The 20594-nt window shown below is 42.7% G+C and overlaps 6 protein-coding genes across 10 annotated transcripts; 3 read left to right on the top strand and 3 right to left on the bottom strand.

Annotated features, from left to right (window-relative positions):
- The first annotated feature begins 2351 nt into the window (after positions 1–2351).
- LOC111601484 lies at positions 2352–6657 on the top strand. Its single transcript, XM_023318072.2, has 5 exons — positions 2352–3805; positions 3976–4659; positions 4718–4850; positions 4908–6307; positions 6368–6657. Exons 1-5 carry the CDS (start codon positions 2578–2580, stop codon positions 6550–6552), a joined length of 3630 nt encoding a protein of 1209 aa, XP_023173840.2. The 5' UTR covers positions 2352–2577; the 3' UTR covers positions 6553–6657.
- Positions 6658–6854: 197 nt separating this feature from the next.
- Positions 6855–7682, top strand: LOC111601446 (probable ribosome biogenesis protein RLP24). Its single transcript, XM_023318021.2, has 2 exons — positions 6855–7024; positions 7119–7682. The coding sequence occupies exons 1-2, from the start codon at positions 6944–6946 to the stop codon at positions 7611–7613; spliced, it is 576 nt and encodes a 191-aa protein (XP_023173789.2). The 5' UTR covers positions 6855–6943; the 3' UTR covers positions 7614–7682.
- A 28-nt stretch (positions 7683–7710) lies between these two features.
- LOC111601447 (D-aminoacyl-tRNA deacylase) lies at positions 7711–8458 on the bottom strand. 3 transcript variants are annotated; one of them, XM_023318022.2, is made up of 5 exons: positions 8448–8458; positions 8331–8385; positions 8187–8277; positions 7898–8130; positions 7711–7835 (listed from the first exon to the last, which is right to left on the bottom strand). In XM_023318022.2, exons 2-5 carry the CDS (start codon positions 8371–8373, stop codon positions 7726–7728), a joined length of 477 nt encoding a protein of 158 aa, XP_023173790.2. In that variant the 5' UTR covers positions 8374–8385; positions 8448–8458; the 3' UTR covers positions 7711–7725. The 3 variants fall into 3 exon arrangements, with proteins under 3 accessions (XP_023173790.2, XP_030078716.1, XP_023173791.1); XM_030222856.1 differs by lacking the exon at positions 8448–8458 and having other exon boundaries at positions 8331–8433; XM_023318023.1 differs by lacking the exons at positions 7711–7835; positions 8448–8458 and having other exon boundaries at positions 8056–8130; positions 8183–8277; positions 8331–8433.
- A 183-nt stretch (positions 8459–8641) lies between these two features.
- Positions 8642–16420, bottom strand: LOC111599418 (zinc finger FYVE domain-containing protein 26 homolog). 2 transcript variants are annotated; one of them, XM_030222841.1, is made up of 8 exons: positions 16051–16420; positions 15880–15963; positions 14002–15822; positions 12627–13935; positions 10874–12561; positions 10557–10815; positions 9272–10499; positions 8642–9211 (listed from the first exon to the last, which is right to left on the bottom strand). In XM_030222841.1, exons 2-8 carry the CDS (start codon positions 15952–15954, stop codon positions 8767–8769), a joined length of 6825 nt encoding a protein of 2274 aa, XP_030078701.1. In that variant the 5' UTR covers positions 15955–15963; positions 16051–16420; the 3' UTR covers positions 8642–8766. The 2 variants fall into 2 exon arrangements, with proteins under 2 accessions (XP_030078701.1, XP_030078700.1); XM_030222840.1 differs by having other exon boundaries at positions 15880–16420.
- A 463-nt stretch (positions 16421–16883) lies between these two features.
- LOC111599416 (neither inactivation nor afterpotential protein G) lies at positions 16884–19107 on the top strand. Of its 2 annotated transcripts, none has more exons than XM_023315066.2 (5): positions 16884–17052; positions 17181–17240; positions 17298–18568; positions 18638–18849; positions 18909–19107. In XM_023315066.2, exons 1-5 carry the CDS (start codon positions 17034–17036, stop codon positions 19048–19050), a joined length of 1704 nt encoding a protein of 567 aa, XP_023170834.2. In that variant the 5' UTR covers positions 16884–17033; the 3' UTR covers positions 19051–19107. The 2 variants fall into 2 exon arrangements, with proteins under 2 accessions (XP_023170834.2, XP_023170833.2); XM_023315065.2 differs by having other exon boundaries at positions 17106–17240.
- Positions 19094–19895, bottom strand: LOC111599417 (peptidyl-prolyl cis-trans isomerase-like 1). Its single transcript, XM_023315067.2, has 3 exons — positions 19713–19895; positions 19605–19653; positions 19094–19549 (listed from the first exon to the last, which is right to left on the bottom strand). The coding sequence occupies exons 1-3, from the start codon at positions 19784–19786 to the stop codon at positions 19151–19153; spliced, it is 522 nt and encodes a 173-aa protein (XP_023170835.1). The 5' UTR covers positions 19787–19895; the 3' UTR covers positions 19094–19150.
- Positions 19896–20594: the final 699 nt, after the last annotated feature.

Genomic DNA, 20594 nt, shown 5'->3' with positions numbered 1-20594 from the left:
GTTTACTGTTGTGGCTAAGAGTTGGTTGTCTTCAAATCTTTCTGTATTCCATTTGAATGTTGTGCAGATCGAGAGGCTGGGCTTGCTTGCTTGCTTACTATAAAAAATTACCTCATGTTTACGCAATGGGTTCCGGACTGTCGTCCCAGTGATCTGGGGTTGGCCAATTTACCAAAGAGTTGGCTAAATGTAAATATGTACTTGTTAAAGGAGAAAGTGAAGCCGTCGCGTTGTTTTATTAAGATATTTAATTTTTTTTATCGAAATTAAAAATATTTTGCACAGCTTGCATAGTGTTTAATTATTGCTGTCTGTGTGCTGCTACCTGCCAGTTATTTGCGCAAAAAGAGAGTACGACAGGTGCAGCCAACCTATTTTTGAGATCTGTGAATAGTTTGCGTCAATATTTAAAGAAATGCCAGGTGCCAGATGCCGGGTGCTGCGTGCCGGGGCGCTCAATTCATTTCTCATAACTGGTGAAATTATTATGTAAAAATATAATGAGCCCACCTTTGGATTTTCCTCAATTGGCTTGTCTGTTTGGCCAACTCGTGGCCCCGTCAATGTCACATATTTGATACAGCCGGAATGGGCCATAGATCCAACAACAACAGCGTCAATTGCCATTACTTATTATTTATGTCAGCGACATATGCCTATAAAGAAATAATAATTAAAGTTTGCTTTATGTTCACACCGTGATGGGACTTTAAATATAATGCTTATATATATATATATATATGTATGTACGTTTGTATGTAGTAATTGATTCGGAGCCTTTAGTATTTATTCTTGGCTCTTCTATAAACCTCATTGAGCTTATGCTAATTTCGATTTGGGGAACTCATACAATGTAGGTTGGCGCATGATTCAATGGCTCTACGACCTTAGCTCTATAAAATACCTGACATTAGACACGAATTTCTGGGTCTGATTTGTATACAGCTCTGTGCACTTCAAAGATCTTAAAGCACGAGTGTAAATATTTTGACAAATTAAATTTTTTTTATTTACAATATTTGCTAATAGTTAAGTGAGGTTTGGATGATTCTTAAACGATCGGCGAGACTGAAGAAACTCTACCAGGTAGATTTTAAGATCTTAAACTAGTTCATTAAATATGAACTTGAGATCTAAATGCCATCCTTAACGAGCTTAAATTTTTATCCGAAGTATATTATGAAATAAATAAATTTTTAAAAAATTTCTGACCATTTTTCGATCAATAAATATGAAATTGTTTATATATATAATATATTTAGTTTATATAAATATATGTATCATATGCGAAATATATATGTAGATATGTCTCTATTATATATGTATCTCTTTATGTACTTATATTATTTTGGAGGCCAAGGCTGTCTGTTGTATGTGTGTGTGTCAACTTTATGCGTGAACTTTTTGGCACCTGACCAACGCCCAACAGCAGCGGGCGCCACCGACTCAAAAACTTTGCGCGTTACTGTACATATTAATATACATACACACATACAAGCCTATGCATATCTGTGTTATGCATAGTAATGGCTATTGGCACTGTTTTAATTACAGCGAACAATTAAATATTATAAAAAATATGTTTATCACAGACAATGTCTGCTCATTGGTATATGCATATGTATATCTGTATGTTTACCCATATGTATATATATATATGTATATTTATACATGTATAAACGTATTGCTTATGTATGTAAATGGATATGTATAGGTGAGTGGCTCCTTAGACTACAGAATTGAGTAATTCTTTTTATTCCAAAGGTTTGCAATGCGTCACCTCAATGCGGACGTGGACGTATGATAGCCCAAATTCGAACTATAATTGCATTTCAAATAGGTGATCAATAGCCTTGCCGCTGCACAATGCTCCTTGGTTCATGTGATTTCTTATGTGGCACACATATTTATGAGACTTTTAATATGCAGCAGTGCATACAAGTGCCGATTAGTTGCACCTTTTACAGCCAATTATCATTGGCGAATCACTTATTTTGTGCGAAAATACAGTGCATGCATTTGAGAGCATTTCAAATTGTAATTAGTATTACCATAAACTAAAAATGTAAACTAATATAAACATAGATATAGTTTAGGCAAATACAAATTTAAAATTGTATGCCACAACAGCAGTCTTGGCAAAGCTTATTGCTATGGCACTTCACCTCTGAATTAATTAGCCGACCTCCACAAACAATCGAATAACAACCATGTTGTACATCATTATAATGGAATAACACTTTCAATTGGTTATTACTTTGTTTAATAAAGTAATCATAATTAACATCTATTATAAAGATGAGAAACTGATCGCTTGCAAACACAATTCATGCATATATTTCAAATAATGCGTTTAAAAATATATTAAGAGCACAATCAGGATAATACTAATAAAACTGTACGTATCATTCAGGCATAATCGCAGTAAGCTAGTCAAGATTGAAAAACAAAAGCGTCAGAACACGCTTGTTAATATTGCGCATTTCGCTGAAATAAACGTGAGAAAAAACAGTATTGGTGTAAAGTTTGTGGTTCATATACCAACGAATCAAACCTGCAAGTAAAACCAGAGTTATAATGGGGCGCCGCTGCTGCGTTGCTGAATGCCCCTCTACGTCGCGTCTCTTTGAGCACCATGGCGTGACCTACCACTCATTCCCGATGGACGCCGTCATTCGTGCCATTTGGATCAAGAACTCCCGCATAAGTCTGGACCGGCAAATCACAAAAAGTGTGCTTGTATGCTCACGTCATTTTCGACGCCTCGACTTTAATACTATACGCAATGGAAAGTACTTGTTGAAGCCGCGCGTCTTTCCCACTGTATTTCCGTGGGGTAAGATGGAGCCCGCTGAGATAGAGGCTGATCATCGGGCCTTGCAACAGGCGACGGTGGATGGTGCTGGTGTAAGCGGTGCCGCGAACAGCGCCAATAACGAAGACGTCATTAAGGCAACTGTTGACCAGATTGTTGCCCAAATATTAGCAGAGACAGCGGAACGTAATGCTGCAGCGGCTGCAGCAGCAGAGGCTGCCGCTAAGGCTGAAGCTGAAGCAGAGTCTGAAGGCAGTCAAAAAGAATCAGCAAAGGAAGCCGCCGTCGACACCGCTGTTGTTGCGCCATCTACAGAGAGCACAGCTGTTGTATCCGAGGTAACAACCGCTTCAACTGATTCGGCCAATGAAACAGTTATTGCTGCCAGCAACGCGTCTTCGCCCCTTTCAAATACGCCACCGAAATACGGCTCACCCACAAACCTGACAATTGGAGCTCGTCTAGAGGCGTTGAGCGTCGATGGCGCTTGGCTGCCAGCACGCATTGTCGAAGTTAATGAAACGGAGCAAACGCTACTGATACGATTCGAACGCAACAACAAGCTAAAGGTATCACCGTCGACAAGCGGCAGCTATCAAGAATGGATCGCCTTTAAATCGGACCGCTTACGACAGCGTATCAGTTCGCGGGTTCTTCCCATTTTCGAGCTGGAGGAGAAGTGCATGGCGCGCTGGTCGGGACCTCGAAAATTTCCGGGAACCATCAAAAAGCTTCTGGGCAATGACACTTATGAGGTGCTATTCGATGATGGGTACACAAAGAATGTTCGTGCAGTGCACATGAATAAATTGCCACGCCAACTCTCGGCCAACATAGAACCAGATGTTGAGACGCAATCAACAGACTCTGCTTCAGCTACAGTTACTGTAAAAAGGCCCAGTACTAGTGCCTCTAGCAGCAACAAGAAAGCCAAGGTGACTCCTCAACGCAAGGACTGGCCACTGCTAGACATGTCTAATTTGGACTTGGGTATGTAGACACATTCTGGCGCACAACGCTTTCCTTTAACTATGTGTAAGCTTCGTGCTCTGAGCCAGTTACGTTTCTGAGGTTGCTCTGAATTGTAACAAAGAAAACAAGTTTATGTATATCTATTAACCTTTATCTTAACACCATTATATTTCTTTTAAACTGTGCAGCGGCTTTGGGATTGCCGGAAATACCACTTGATGGGGAATGGACATGCCATTGGGTGAATGATCAGCCAATTGGCTCAGAAGGTTTTCTGATTGTCGGCGAGCACCAGAAGCCGACGGTCATTGTGAACGACTGGCGATTGCCGCCTGGTTGGATCAAACATATGTACCAACGCTCAAATGTGCTCGGAAAATGGGATGTCATTTTAGTGTCGCCCAGCGGCAAACGTTTTCGCTCCAAATCTGATTTAAAGGCGTTTTTGGAGTCACAGGGTCTGGTCTATAATCCGGATGTGTACGATTTTAGTATTCATCGCCGGCGAGCGAAAGACATTAATGCCTACGTCTATACGCATGACTACAGTCCACAACAGCCAGCAAAGCCGAAGCCAATGGACGTGTCCCTGGACACATCAAAAACAGAGTCACAGGAACTTAGCAACAACAAGCTATCGACAGCTGCGTCCTCATCAACGCCTATATCACCATTGAGCACACGTCGTGGGGCAGGCGAGGACAGTCAGTATATGGAAACACCGGTTGCCTCGCTGATACCTCCTGCGGAATTGATGTCACCGTCGCCACGTGCCCCAGATAATGAAGCACCGGCTCATGCAGCTGAATCAGTCGATGCAACCCCTGTGCTACCCGTCGATGAGCAAGGCACCTTACTTGAAGACGGTTACGGTGCGTAAACTGTGCAAAAACAAAGCGAATTCTGGCTAATTAATTTTCTGTATTTCAGTATTTATTGGCGGATTGAAGGTACAGATAACCGATAATTTGTTTGTGTGCCCCAGTGAAGGCTGCGGTAAAACTTGCCGCAAAGAGGACTTTCTGCAAATACACATACGACATTATCATAAGGAACTAGCACAGTAAGTTACAGGTTAATTATAAAATATTTATATACTTTTATTGTTGTATTTTTATAGACACTTCAGTCACTGCCCGAAGATGCAGGAACTGGCTGTTAAACGCACTCATCCGTCTTCGATTGAACAGAATGATCAGACGCCGAAGAATCAAATACCGAATCAACAGTTCTTTAATAAGATGCACCAACAAGATTTACAGCAATCCCGATCCTTTCGACGTCAACCAGCTGTTACGGAAACATCGCCAACAATTCGTGACGGCTCGCCAATTGTTTCGCCTAGCAACCGGTTGTCATCGCCTAAAACGGAGACGCCAACGACACCAAAAAGTACGCCACAACCAACAAGTGGCACTCCGGAAGCTGCTGCAAATGTTGTACCTCCACCGAATGTAGACGTTTCGCCTCTTCCAGCAGCACTGGAGTCGACTAAAGTGACTACACCAGTCGCAACAAACCGCTCCGCCAAACGTTCGCGTCCATCATCCAGCAAGCGCTCGTCTGGCTCCCGTAAAAGCAGCCGACAACGCACACAACGTCGTTATGCAAATGTCGCGCATGACAATATGCCTACGGCAAATACTGCGCTTAACTCACCAGCCTCTGGAGGAGATTACGAAGATACCCGACAGTCGTTTACTACGCCCACACCAGATGTTCGTAATGATGCCAAGAAACGCCGTGTAGCTCTCTCTGGAACGCCGGCTAGCTCGCCTATAATCGATGCTATGTCAACACCATCCTCTAACGATCTGGTGGATATAAATGCAGCATTGGCGCCACCGCCGCCCCAGTTGACCAGCCATACGCCACAGTACATTAAGGAGAACGGCGAGTTAATACGTATAGTGCGCATGAGGCAGGAAGAAATCATAAATTGCATTTGTGAATATGGCGAAGAGGATGGTCTCATGATACAATGTGAACTATGCCTTTGTTGGCAGCATGGTGCTTGTAATGGCATTGTTAAAGAATCGGACGTACCGGATAAATATGTCTGCTACATTTGCCGCAATCCGCAGCGAGTACGCGAATCGATGCGTTTCAAGCATGATCAGGACTGGCTTTTCGAAGGCAAACTGCCTGTTGCTGGGTATCATACGCCGAACCCTCAGACATCTAAGAAGTTCGAGTTGTTAAAACGGTCACACACGCTTACGGGCAATTTGCTAGATGCTAAGCGTTCCATGCATTCTCTGTTAGTAAAAATCAATATTGCTCGCAATCGTTACCACCCCAAACTATATCTGTGGGCCAAGAAGTGGGACGAAGATCAGGCTGAGAACTCAACCACTCCTGTCAAGCGTCCAAAGGCCGAACAGCCAGACTGGCCGCATGTGCCGCAACCGGAAGCTGCAATCGACCCAGAAGAGTGCCAATACCGTTTAATAGAACACGTTAAGATACAGCAGTCGTTGTTAATGAATCGTCTTAATGAGATCGAAGGAGAAATGGATGGTAGCTACTTCCTGTTGATAAATCTCGATATTTATTTAAAATGATTTCTTTATCTTTTAGAGCTGGAAAAGGAAGACACCTTGCCCGATTTAAAAGATGCAAATATGTCAACAACGAAAGAGGCCATGGCAACGTTTATAAAGGAGCTGGAAACATTAAAACGTCTTGCTAATCTTAACAAGGTGGCTAATATGAAGCAAGCATTAAAGAATCAAGAACCGTCAACCGATGTTGCGCAAGCGTGAACTAAAAATGACAATTTTAAGTAAAAATGTACCTTAAAAACCATCTAAATGTTATCAGAATATGAATATAAATATGAATAAAATAACAATGCTTTGTTTGAAAACCAGAAAGATGTTTATGTAGTATAGAATTGGGATGTAAGGGCTTAAAGTCGTATGACTCAAAAACAATATTTAAATTAATTAACTCCCTTGTCAAAGCTATGATAAATAAATAAAATTAAAACAGCTGTGGAGCTATCGAAAGTATTTTTGGATGTCGATTGCGCTCGACAACTATCGAAAATTGTGGGAACAATCGAGTGCAGCTCTGCGTCTACTCTTCGTTAGCAACACACGTGTTGATAGTTGTGCGATTTATTTTTACAAGTTATTTGTTTAATTTGTAAAAATGCGCATAGATACGTGCTACTTTTGTTCAAGCAAAATATATCCTGGACATGGGGTACACTTTGTCCGCAATGATTGCAAAGTAAGTAACAATTAAAATCGGTTTATCTAGACGCATTCGAATGAGCGTAAACATACAATATATAATTCTTACCATATGCTTTTGCTTTTTCTAGATCTTCAAATTTTGTCGAGGAAAATGTCATAAGGCCTTTAAGAAGAAGAAGAACCCACGTAAGGTAGCATGGACAAAGGCACATCGTAAGGCGGCCGGAAAGGAGTTAACTATTGATCCTAGTTTCGAGTTCGAGAAACGCCGCAATGTGCCCATCAAATACAATCGGGATACCTGGCAGAAGGCAATTACAGCAATCAAGAAGGTTACAGAGATTAAGGAGCGTCGCGAGAAGCACTTTGTCATGGAACGTCTGCGTAAGGGCCGCCAAGTTGAGATCCAAATGGACGTTAAGGACGTGCAACGAAATATGTCGCTTATACGTTCACCAGCCGCTGGCTTGAGGGAACGTCGTGCCAAGGAAGAGGCTGAAGAGGACGCCCTCATGGACGAAGATCTGCCCGAAGAGAAGATTACTTACGTAGATGCACGCGAGCTAGAAAAGAGACTCGAGGAGGGTATGACAGAGGCGGACCTAGAAATGCTAGAGTCTTAAGAATTCAAAACATTTGATATAGTTTTAGTTTTAAGTTTACTGCGGAAAATAAATGTACAAAATATGCCGTAGCACATATTTGTAGAAATCGATTTAATAACAACTACCATTTCTATTTATCTACACATTCTTCGGACTGCTTCGGTTGTGGTGACTCCAATTCAATGGTAACGGGGCCATCATTCTCTATGTGTACTTGCATATAAGCACCAAACTTTCCATCTACCATAACAAAACAAATTCAAATTTAAAATGCGAATATTTTTATAAACTACTAATATTACCTTGGATTTTGCTGGAATCGTATGACTGACGCAGTCGATTCAAAAAATGATTATAGAGCTGCTCTGCATCATCTCCTTTCATGGCCGCAGAGAAGTCTGGTTTGTTGCCCTTCAATAGATGATATAATGTGAATTGGGATACACACAGAACTTCCAGCTGTAAGTCCTTGACAGACATTTGCCAACGTTTTCCTTCATTCTCGAACAGCCGCAGTGCGAGAATCTTACGCACGCTAAAGTCTCAATCAAAAATCGCCACTTAATGTCTCATTAAGATATATTTACCTACAGATATTCTACATCTGTTAGCGTATCGCTGGACTTGATGCCCACAAGCACACAGAGTCCAGGTCCAATATTAGATACCAGGTCATCCAGAACTATAAGTTGTCCAGATTAGACTTAAATTAAATCGATGGAAATGTATCTTTACCCGTGACTTTGGCGGCCCTAACACGTTGGATTACAGCACGCATCAAGCTTCAAATCTTTAAAAGTTGAATATATAAAAACTTCTTAAACTTTATATGCCAATATGGTCTATAGTTACTGGCACTCAGCTGTCCCATTTATCGATATAGTTTATCGATGAATTCACTTGGCGGTTTGGTTGAATAACAATATTTATATTTAATAAACAATAAAAATTAAATACTATTACAATAAATTGGTAAAGACAATAAATTGGCAATATATATAAATATAAGAATATAAATTGGTACTTTGTAAGTCTTTGAGCAATGGGTTAAGAAATACTTGACCAACGCATTGGTTTACGGAACGATTTAAAATCAATTCTTTTACAATTAGTTTTATAATATTTATCTACCAAAATTAGACTTTATATATTGCCAAATTAAATTTTTTTATCACAGTGGCGTTGGCGACATTGGAGTTGAATTTATATTCAGTTTTTTCTCACACAGTTTCTTAATATGTATTTGGTTCGTCATCTCCGCCTGTCTTAAGATCTTACGTATGTCTGTCAGGCGATCGTGTTTGTTGGCTAACAAGTAAGCTGACTTAAGTTGACCAATATAAATGTATGACGATATGCGCAGCTCCACTTTCCCAATGCGCTTGATCAATTTGTCCAATATATGCTTGGTCTCTGGCTCGTTGCTGTTCACAGCAGCATTGACGGCAATCGAGAGCAGCTCATCCGAATCCGAAGCACTGCTACTGCTGTTGCCGTTGTTGCTAGTTATGCAGTCCAACAGACGATCTACCTCGCTCAGGCGTTGATTTTTTGACAAATATTTGGCAGTTGCGCCAAACACTTTCATGTGCGCCAACTTGAAGTCTTGCATGATGCTGCGAAAGAAAAGATAAACTATGCAATCGATGGTTAATTAGAATAAAATATCTACTTACCCGTAGGCTAGGCCAAAACCCTCGTCTATGTTCTTGCCACATAACAGTACCAAAATGCACAGCTGAATCTTCTCGGCAGAGCCATCAAACAATGTGGGCAATGTACCGCGAGGTGCCTCTGGTCGAATCTGTTTCAATATTTGTAATGTGCACAGCATACCACCAACTGGCGGTTGCTCTCGTTCGCACTGCGCCAAAAACTTAACCAATTCTATTTGTCGTCGTATCGTATTAATGTGGCCATTTAGAGTACGTGCATCTAATTGCATAGCAAAACAAGTGGTGCTCGCATTACAGCTGACAACGCTGGTACGTCTGCTCCCAGCTAATTGCTGCTCACGCTGAAGGTGCTCCCACTGGGCTAGGTCCAGTTCACCCTGCAGGTGCATGTGTGCTGACATCAAATGTTGCGCATTTGCATGCAACTTTTGAAAGTTATCGCAATGCAGAGGATAGAACTTTACGCAAGTCATGCTCGCGCGAACAGCATCCTTTAATAGTAGCTGCAATTGGTACAGGGAATTGAGCTGTTGCTGCTGTTCCAAGTATCGGCATGTCTGCAATAGCGGTACGCGCCAAGCACTTAAATGAGTATCGGAATCCAACCACTGTAGTTCTTCAATCAGCGCCGGTAAACGACCACCGGCCAGTGATACCTGGAATATATGTTGTATGAAGAGTTCCGATTCCAACTGCTGAAGCTGCCAGTAGCGTAGAGCTGAGCGTAGCTCGTCGCGCTGCATTAAGAATTGAAGAATGTCTGTGTGGCTGCCATAAGTAAACACGTAATGAAGAGATTCTTCAAATGCGCGTGAATGACGATTATCCTCGGTGGAATTCTGTACAGTCGGCTCACCATATTGACCCTTGGCTATGTGTTTCAGATTGGCCAATGCGTTAATCACATTTAGTGCTGGTTCCCGCAATGGAGTCTGCGCCACGTACGGTTCTCGGCGCCGCGAGAATAGCGAGGCCAGTGAGGTATTTGAATTACGTATGAGCGATGCACGCTGCAGAGTCTCCGGCTGTGGCTGTGCTTGAGGCATTGATGCAATTAGCTGGAGAATCTCCTGTAGTAGAGCAGGTCCTCGCTGCGGACGCTTTTTGGTTTTGGCAAATGGTAACGATGCTGCTGCCTTCAAGTCCTTTCCGAAAATATGTTTGTATATGCAACTGTTTTGCTCATCGGTGGACAACCGGGTCATACAATGCGCAAACTTTTCACGTGCTGAAAAATATCTGATTATGGAGTGAGTAGTTAAAGGAGACAACTAGATTTGGTCACCTGCATCATAGCAACCGGCACGTAATGAGGCCAACCCGTGGGCAGCCATCACACCAGTGGTAGCAAAGCCCCACTTTAAGTGCACATCCAACGCTAGCTTCCAGTGCTCTGACTCGATAAGAGCGTCGCCCAATTGTCGTAGGCTATGATTATTCAGTGGTCCTGCTGGTATTAGCGACTCGCAGCCCTGCTGTACCACGGCCATGATGATTTCCGAATGTTCACGAATGGTCTCAAATTCAGCAGGAGCACCGAGGATCTTCGAAAGCAATACAATCATGGACTAAATCGAAATTATGTGATATTTTGCGAGTTACCTTCGCTGCCAATGCCAGGCGGTTCATCATTTTAGCTACAAGCTCGTAGTCGACCTCTGGATTCGGCACAATAAGTTTCTCCAGCTTCCGACAGTGAAATAGCAACAGGTCCACACATTGCCGCTGATCCAAATGATGTCTCAATATGGACAGACTGAGTGCCACGCTGGGCGCATGCTCATAGCAGAACTCCTCGCGCAATAATTTGTCATGTGTAATGATGCCGCTTAGACACCACTTATAGACGTCCGATGAGCCTATGGCAGGACGTGGAATGACTGCATGCGTTTCGTGTTGGACGTTTATCGGTTTCTCGGCAATTACTGGTTTATAGCATTCATTACAAACGCGTACCTCCACATCCCCATATAGCTCTGGAATGGCCATACGTTGAGTGGAGCAGGCATAGCAAACAACACGACCACAGCGACGACAATGATGGCGACGCATCAGCATTGTAAAAGCGGAACGGCGACAGCACATGCAGTGGGTGGCATTTTCATCAGGTATCCACTGGTCGCGAGTTGGCGCCTGTTGAGGCATTTGAAAGGCGCCACACAGCGAGTCTAAAGAATTGTGGACGTCAGTACCCAAGGAGCCCGGTTCTGAAGCCACTCCACTGCGCACATTGGCTATCTGGTAGTCCAATGCCTTGCTGGCATAAATTCGCAACAACAAATCTAGGCAATCATTGCTGACCACATGATCTTGCTGATATGAATTGAAATTGAGCAGTATGAAAGCCTCCGAATTCGTCTGACCCAGCTGAAAGCGTATCTTGTCTCCACTTTTACCGACGGTGGCACCAGTGCTATGGACATCGTAAGCATGACCACGCTTTTCAAAGCAATAGACACAGGGTCCCAAAGGCATGCGCTGCAGCAGCTTTGCACGTGCCGATTCCAGCAGCTTGGTGAGCAGTTCAAAGCGCGTATTCATGACCAGCTGCTCGATAATGAGCAACGGATATCGCAAGAGAGGCCAGAAATGGTGGCGCTCTCCGTTAGGCATTTGCCGTAGTAGCTCCAGCGAGAATTGATAATTGAGATAAGGACGCGAGTCGCGTGCGTTTACCTCTAAATAGTCAACCAACCACTGCAAGAGTGGTAGAGAACGCATCTTATCTTTATGGGTGTCCAGAAAGTTGACCAGAACCGTAGCTGGAAATAACTCCGCTATGCGTATCAAATGTGTATCCAAATCATCATCATCGCCCAGCTCTAGGAATGAATCCAACAGTGTGAGGAGGCAGACACGCTGCTGGCCAACTGCATTCGTCAACTGCACCATGCGGCACCACTCATAGCACAGCTCATAGTGTCGCCCCTGCAGCAGCTGCTCAAAGATGACGTTTGGTGTTTGACGACCAAAATCGTAGGCCTGTGGCCAACTCTCAAATTCCAGGAGCGCCGATACTCTAGCATATATCGTAATATCCGACAGCGTGTGCTCCAGTTGAGTGCGCAACTGTAGAGGAATAGCAAGTGCCGCCGATCGATGCTGAAGCGTGTGCTCGATTAGCTCTTTTGCTAATTGACTGCTAGATATTTTGGTGAAATGCTGCTGCAGCAGCTGAGCTCGCTGTCCCAAATCCTGCATATACGAAGCTAACTGTATGTGTCGAGCATCTTCTGCAATCAGTTCACTAATTAAACTATCTATGCGTGTCTTCAACCTGTCCGCTGGTTCTGAATAATGAAAAAGAGTTAAAGTCTTGCTGCCACTATAAATACTAAATGCATTCCCGACTCACCAGCTTGTCCGCCAATGCCTAGCAAAAGAATTCGCAGCTGTAGTTCCTTGCCGCATTCCAATTGCGCCAATGTAGCGCTGTCTACTTTGTAGGCATGCAGAGCAGCCATAACAAGATTGTCTTGATGCATATGCGCAAGCGTCTCTATTTCGGGCAGTTTCATCAACTGCCGCAGACAGTTAAAGGTCAAGCCCGCTTCGGATTCGTTAATTACTGGAAGTGCACTCAGCTGCACTGCCTGCAGTAATTGTGCCAGCAACTGGTTGTGTTGTGAAATGTAGTTGTGAATTGATTCCTGTTTTTGAGGCGACACCGAACGTGATAACCTTTTGCCCCCGCCATCCAACAACTGTGGACAAATGTTTAGAGCTATGACATGCACAAGATTCAGATGAAGTGCTGCGACATTGCTTTCAATCTCAAGTGGAGTGATGTTGCACTCGTAAATCAGCTCGCCAATGACTTGGTAGGGATCATGACGCATCAGCTGAGTGTTGTGATACTCTAGATTGGGATCGCGCAACTGGAGAAGACGCGACAGCTGCTGCACGTAACTGCAAAAGCGTGTGTAGTAATTCTGTCGCGATTTAAGCTGCTGAAAGAGCGCTGAATGGGCGCGCAGCTCCTGAGAATGCGCATAATCTGCCGAGGCCTTTTGATAGAGTGTTGTAAAGACGGCCTCCCGCTGTAGCTGCAAGGCCAACGCTACTGGCCTCAGTGCATAGCTGTGCCGGCAAAGTAGCTCATTAAGTGCCGATTGACGACCAGCGTGCTCGAGCAGACGCATGCACTCACAGAGATTTCCCAATAAGTACATGGCGCCCATCTCTCTCGGACTGGGTTCACGAGATCTATTAGTCGCAGATTGCTGCTGCTGCTGTTGCTGCTGCTGCTGTCGTCGTATAACCAGCAGCAGATTGCCAGTAATTTCGCGATTGAAGCGCAGATTTATAATCAAATCAAAGACAATCAGGGCGTTGAGATTGCGCTCCTGAAACTGTTGGAGGAAGCCATATTGACCATTTGCGCAGTGACGTTGTAAAAGTGCCTTCAATTCGGCGCTGTGTTGCAACTTTTGCGACTGTGCAAAATTGTCCACCACGCTGATAATTTTGGATAGCTCAAAGCCCTTAGCAGCCACACTTTTGATTTGTTCGACTGTGGTGGCAGCGTTGCTGCTGGTAGCATTGGCTTCGCCAGCCAATGTTTCGTAGTTTGCATAGATATTGGCCAGTTTTTGTTTAATTAGCTGTTGATGCTCCATGAATTGTAGCTCGCGACTCAGCTGAGTGTGTTGCAGATGAAAGGTCTATAAACAGAGTAAAACAATTCTAGTTGTTGTATAACTTAACTTCAAGCACTCGACTTAACTTACCTCTATAATGTATTTAACATCATTAAAGTTCTTCAGCGCCAACGCCATAATAGCCAACTGTTCAGGCGTACTTAGCATTTTTGGTATGATGGAGCGTTCTAATGACTGTTTCGCAGCATGCTGCGGTTCTTTGTTGCTTGCACCTCCGCTCAACAGCAGCTGTTGAGCACGAGCGCGACACTGCTCAAGAGTTAGCACCTCAGTTGATAAGCTACCAGCCGCTCCACTAAAGCTGGCCGCGCGTCTTTGCTTACGTGACTTCCGTCTTGTTAGACTGGATGCGTGAAAGCTGCGCTCCCTGCTTTCATCATCGCTGGATGCCTTCTCTCGTGAATGACTATGCAATTGAATCAGCTGAAACATCTGTTCGTGTTCAAAGAGGCAGCCTGAAGCTGGACTTGTTTTCATCAGTGATTGATCAATCTTTTGTAGAACACTGAACTTCCAAAGTGCCTCACTGATGGCATCCACTAGACGTTGAAATCGCCGCTGTTGTTCCTCTGTGGCGTACTTGAAGTCCTGTGTGTGTAGCTTCTTAGTCACGAATCCTTTCAGATAGCTGAACAGTGCATACAAAGCTGGACCCCGACAGATGAAACCGTAGCGACGTTTCTGCGCACTGCTGACATTAGGCGTGCGTGCTGGCGTCGCATCGTCGTCCACATACTGCTCATCATCATCGTTATCTTCATCGTCGTCGTCGTCGCATTCAGTGTGCTTTGTATTTTGTAGCTGCTCCCATCGCAGGAAAACTAGTTGGAATATGTCCTCTAGGAGTGAGGAGAGTGTTACCAGTTCACGTAGCTGACGCAGCTGAGTGGAGAGCAACAGTAATTGATCCCTCACCGTGGTATCGTGTAGCTCCAATATCACATTGTAGACATGACATAAAGCGGTATAGTAGCTCCAGATTTCCAGCTCCTCAACGCGTACGTTCTTGAGCGCTGGTGTTTGCTGTTGCCATTTGTAAGTGTGCTCAATGAGCTGAATCACTTGTTCCTTATCACACTCTATGCCATGCTCATAGATCAACGATAGCACGCCCGGTGCTTGAAGCAGTGCATTAACCTTGATCGTCTTGAAGGCATTCCCATCCTGCTGCTGTTGCAAAAACTTAAGCAGCAAACCGATTCGTTGGAAGTCTGCAAAGAAGAATTGATGCACAGGCTGCAACTCAGCAGGCACTGCAGCTACATCGAAAGCAGCTAGTGATTGATCCAGCTGAGCCAGCTCATCCAATGTCTGTGTGCTCAGTGCAAACTCATTGGCCAAACGGAGAATGAGTAAATTATTTCGCAATGTGCGATCACGAATGCATTCAAAATTTTTTAGCTGCTGACACACCCTGGGTACAAAGTGCTCCCGATGTTTGAGTGCCAGGTGCAGCACAAGCAGACTTGTTGGCGCTGAATTGGTACACACAATTTCCAGTTGCTGTTGTAGCTTGTGCAAAACTGTGTTTATCAACTGTGGATCTTGACGAGCCAATAATGCCAACATCAAGTACTCATTGTTGCATAAGGAATCATTCAGAATATGTTCTATCAAATTCTGATCAGATTGCGTCGTCTCCAATATTTGTTGCGGAACGTTTGCCAGTACGCTGAAGAAACGAGTCGAAGCTGAAGTTGAGATGAATGTGTTATTATCATCCAGCATATGCTTCAACGCCCCACTAACAATGCGTCCCACGTAGAATTTGGACTGATTATATAGCAAGTGTAGTATTTGAAGTATCGGATATGGAGAGATTACTAGCAGACTCTGCAAGCGCTCCTGATGCAACTGGGCACCACTTCCACCAAGACATTTGATGAAGGACTATAAAGACGTAATGATTAATAAACATGAATAGAATGTTGTTAAGCGCATTTGCACCTGTATCAGTTCTTCCTCTTCGCTGGGCAGTAGTTCAAGTAGCTGCTGCAGCTCCGTTTGCTGCTGGAGTGACATTGTGGCTACCTGTTGATTGAGTGTTTGAAAGGGCTGTTTTAATGTATTTAAGGCAATGCATTAAACAGAGTTCATTGCACACTGGCGACTGCCTACTTCAAGCTTCTATGTACATCTGTCAACGAATCATTCGCTGATTGTATCTGCCTATTGTTCGATGAGCCACTTTTGTTTTTATTACACCAGCAACAGCTGCTGTCCTCTTGTTGTTGTTGTTGCTGTTGTTGGGGGTGAGAAGTTGATTTTCGCTGGCGGTACCATAACAAGAGATAAGCGACGCCTGCATATTTTTACCGTGGTCAGCGCTGATTCAATAAAGCGCTGCTTAGAGCGCTCAATAACAATGGAAAGCGATAAACAGCTCAATATGTATTCACACAATCACAAACAAATAATATTATGAACATTGAACAACTGTTTGCAATTAACACAATTTGCTAACACTTTGTCATTCACACAAAACTCCGACTGATAACCAATTTTTTAACTTCAGCATCTTAGCCGTTATACAGATAGTTGAAACTACTCATAGTCCATTTTCTAATAGTTTGATATTCGCAAAACACGCATATTATAAAATTTCGCACAAATATCCATTTTTAACTTTAGGTTGCACGGTATTGGGCTTAGAAGTAGCAACAAAAGTAAGATATACTGTTACATGAAAACTGACCATACATTTTGAATATTAGAAGCCGTTTTATTATATTCCGGTTTAGTTTTGAAATATAAAAAGTGTATCTGTTAATCAAATAGTATGCCAACTTAAATCAATGTAACTTAAACATTAATTTAAAGAAAACATAAATTAATTTAAGCACCATCTGTAAATGCACTTAAGTAAATAAAATGATTCAAGTCATGAATTTCATTATTAATTGTGTACGAGCGAAAAAGAGCCACACCGATAAATCGATAAGTAACAGCAATCGCGCTTGAATTCAAATTGTTAGCTGGTCATTTCTGCACCCACAAATGGACTATAATTGGATTAGTCTGTGGCGGCTAACTTTCAGTCTTCTGTGTGCGCTTTGCTAACTAGATAGTGCTATTTCATCATATTGTTGCACTAGCACGACATGGGAATGCATTTTCAAAGTAAGTTTTCTATTATTCTTTGATCTCATTTATATATAAGTTTAATATTATAGAACTTTTTTGTGTTGGCGCCATTGTCATTGGCTGTTTCTCGGCATTGTTGTTTATTGTTTGTAAATTACATGAAGAAAACATTCCAAATGTATTAAAACTTGAGAGGATTGAACTTGCGTTTGATTATGTTATTGGTAAGTTGTGAATTCGTCGGAGCAGTGGAATATACGCTACAAAATACACTCTTCTAGTTGGCGCTGGCACAGCTGGTTCTACACTTACCTCTCTGCTGGCCAAGCATAGCAATAAAAGTGTGCTGCTTATCGAGGCTGGTGGCTCCTTCGGCTATCTCAGTCGAATCCCTCTGCTAACAACATTTCAACAAAAGGGCATCAATGACTGGTCTTTTCTTTCGGTGCCTCAGAAGCACTCGTCCAAAGGATTGCTTGAGCAACGTCAGTGTTTGCCAAGGGGCAAGGGCTTGGGTGGATCAGCCAATCTAAATTATATGTTACATTTCGATGGACATGGTCCGGACTTTGATTCATGGCATAAGCTGCACAACATAAGTGATTGGAGCTGGACAGACGTGAAACCTTTTATGATTGCTGCCAAATCTAAGAAGGAAGAGCTTTTTGAAATACCGCGCACATACTCCTTGTTATCGGAAGCTTTGGACGAAGCAGCGATGGAATTGATTCATGAACCTTGGCAATTTCGACGCTCTGTTTACAACATAAAGAACGGCCTGCGCCATTCGGTGCTACAACAATTTCTTTTTCCCGTAATCAATAACGCAAATCTTCGTCTGCTTCCCCAGGCACTAGTAAAGCGTATAAAGCTGTCATCAGCGTCCAATCCAAAAGCCAGCTCCGTTCTAGTGGGCATCAAAGATGAGCACAACAAAGAGCGCGAGTTTACTATAAAAGTTCGACGTGAGTTGTTGCTCTGTGCGGGTGCGTACCAAAGTCCGCAACTGCTTTTGGCCTCTGGGATCGGTGACACCAAAATGTTGAAGCAAGTGGGACTACCCGTGGAACATCACTTGCCATTGGTGGGTCAGGGATTACACGATCATTTTAATGTGCCCCTATTTGTTTCTATAGGCATTATCGGACCTACTCTTAATCAGCGCTCGCTGCTTAGTCCCATTAACCTGTTTAACTATTTGAATTCAGGCACTGGTTCCTTTGGGAATTTTGGAGTTCTTGGACATGTAGCTGGCTACGAGGAACCGACGCCTTTTGGCATTACCTTCTTTGGCGCTGGCGCCATAGACGAAACTGCACTCATGTCTATTTCGAACTTCAAGCGTTCGGCATTTCGGGCACTTTTCCCACGCTATCATAATGCTTCTCAAGAAGGTTTTGTTGTCATCTCCAGCTGTTTGCAACCGAGATCTAGGGGCTCTGTTTCACTGCTTCATAAAACGATGCGAAGGAATCCCCTAATTGATCCGAATTATTTAAGCAACGATCATGATGTGGCTTGTACCATCGCAGCCATAAGAAATGCTGTAAAGGTGACAACTCGTTTACAACTTACAAGTTACAAGTTGTAAGCTGCTAAGATATTTCGTAACTTTTTTTAGGTTGTGACATCCTCCGCTTTTAGTAAATTAAGACCTCATATTCATTGGCCCAAACTGCAGGAGTGTGCTAACTTTGGACCATTCAAGAGAGATTTTCTTGAACACCAACCATCGGACAATTATCTGGAATGTCTTATGCGTCACATAGGTCTGGGCTCACATCATCCAGGCGGCAGTTGTGCTCTAGGCGGAGTCGTCGACTCGCAATTAAGGTAATTTCTTTACATAAGATTATCTAATAGGTCTTAATGTTTAATATCAATAAAACCAGGTTGCATGGAATATCCAACGTACGTGTTGTCGATGCTAGTGTATTGCCTCGGCCAATTTCCGGAAATCCAAATACTGTCATTGCGGCTATTGCCATGCGCGCAGCGTCGTGGATACTAAAAAGCGAGCTCCAAAATGATTGAATTAAAAAAATATCTTTGTGAATACTAGCTAATGGTTATTTCCAAATTTGTTATTACAATGCCTTAATTTAATATTTATTGAATATTCGGTAGTATTGTGTTACAGTTTTTCTACTTTGGCCTTAATAATTCGAAGCGGATCCACGGGTCGATCATTCTTATCAGTTTCCACCATACCAATACGCTTCACTACCTCCATACCAGTGTAAACACGTCCAAAAATTGTGTGCTTATTATCCAGCCACTGCGTGGGAGCCAGCGTAATGAAGAACTGTGAACCATTTGTGTCTGGGCCAGAGTTCGCCATTGACAATATTCCAGCACCAGTGTGCTTAAGGTCACTATGCAACTCATCTGCGAATTCTCCTCCATAAACTGAGGTGCCGCCACGGCCAGTACCCGTTGGATCGCCGCCTTGTATCATGAAATCGCGAATAATGCGATGGAACACTACATTGTTATAATATCCGCGCCGGGACAGCTCCGCAAAGTTATAGCACTATAGTTATAAAAAGTCATTAATTCATGAATAAATTGATGCCAAAATATCATACTGTGTTTGGTGCATGTTTCCAGTACAGCTCCACGGTTATTTCGCCCATGCTAAAAATTAGAACCAATGTGCCATAAACGTTTGCCGGTTATTGGTGATCAATACTCACGATGTTTCAAGAGTTACGAAATGTGGTTGCCACGCCTTGTCGGGCACGCTGCCACCTGAAGGATTGGCTAACATTATAAGCTATAACTATATTAGTTGTTAAAGAAAGGAAATAAATATTTTTTCTGCAGCTCTCTTGAGTTTGTGGCGGTAAACTGATATGTTGTCGATAATATGCAATTAGAATATGCTTATCGATAATAGTTTTGTGGGACTGGGAACGAAATTCCGTTAAGTACGAAATGTATTGCTATTATTATAGTATTTTATTAGTATATTATGAAGATTTTCAAGCTGAATTCCAGTACATGCTTAATTTAGTACAGGTGTGTGAATATTATGTATTCCTCACAGTCAAATTAGTCGTCAAATTGATCACAGAGCAGCTAACAATCAAATAAAGGGAATGAAATCACTAAATCTCTGATTCGCACACAGATATGAATAACGCAGAGTGCACTATACTAAGCTCCCGTCTCTCGTCGGATTTTTGAGCTCGTGCAGTAAATTATTGATGTTGATGTATTCCTTATGTACAGCTTATGAGCATCAGGCACACACACATTTTTGTAGCTTTGGTTAATTTTCGAGTTCTTATTTCAAACAGTTTTTTTATCACGTTGAAAATTGAAATTGTCCCAGGTCATTTAAAATAAATACTTAGTATAACGAAATGTCATTAGCTGTATATTCTACTAATAAAAATAAATTTAAATAAATATTCTCATAACTTAATTTATTTAATAAAAATATATATGTATACTGCACCTTCTGATTGTTTGGGAACCGAGAAATAGACATTATGCAAATTTCTTATAGAATTTGGGGGTCAACACTTTTTTATCCAGAAATAAAGCTAAATCACTTGAATGTAAGGTCAGAG

This window comes from Drosophila hydei, unplaced genomic scaffold, assembly GCF_003285905.1.
Source record: "Drosophila hydei strain 15085-1641.00,03,60 unplaced genomic scaffold, DhydRS2 tig00000063-arrow-pilon, whole genome shotgun sequence".
Lineage (NCBI taxonomy): Eukaryota > Metazoa > Arthropoda > Insecta > Diptera > Drosophilidae > Drosophila > Drosophila hydei.
This window is presented reverse-complemented; position numbering and strand designations above follow the sequence as displayed.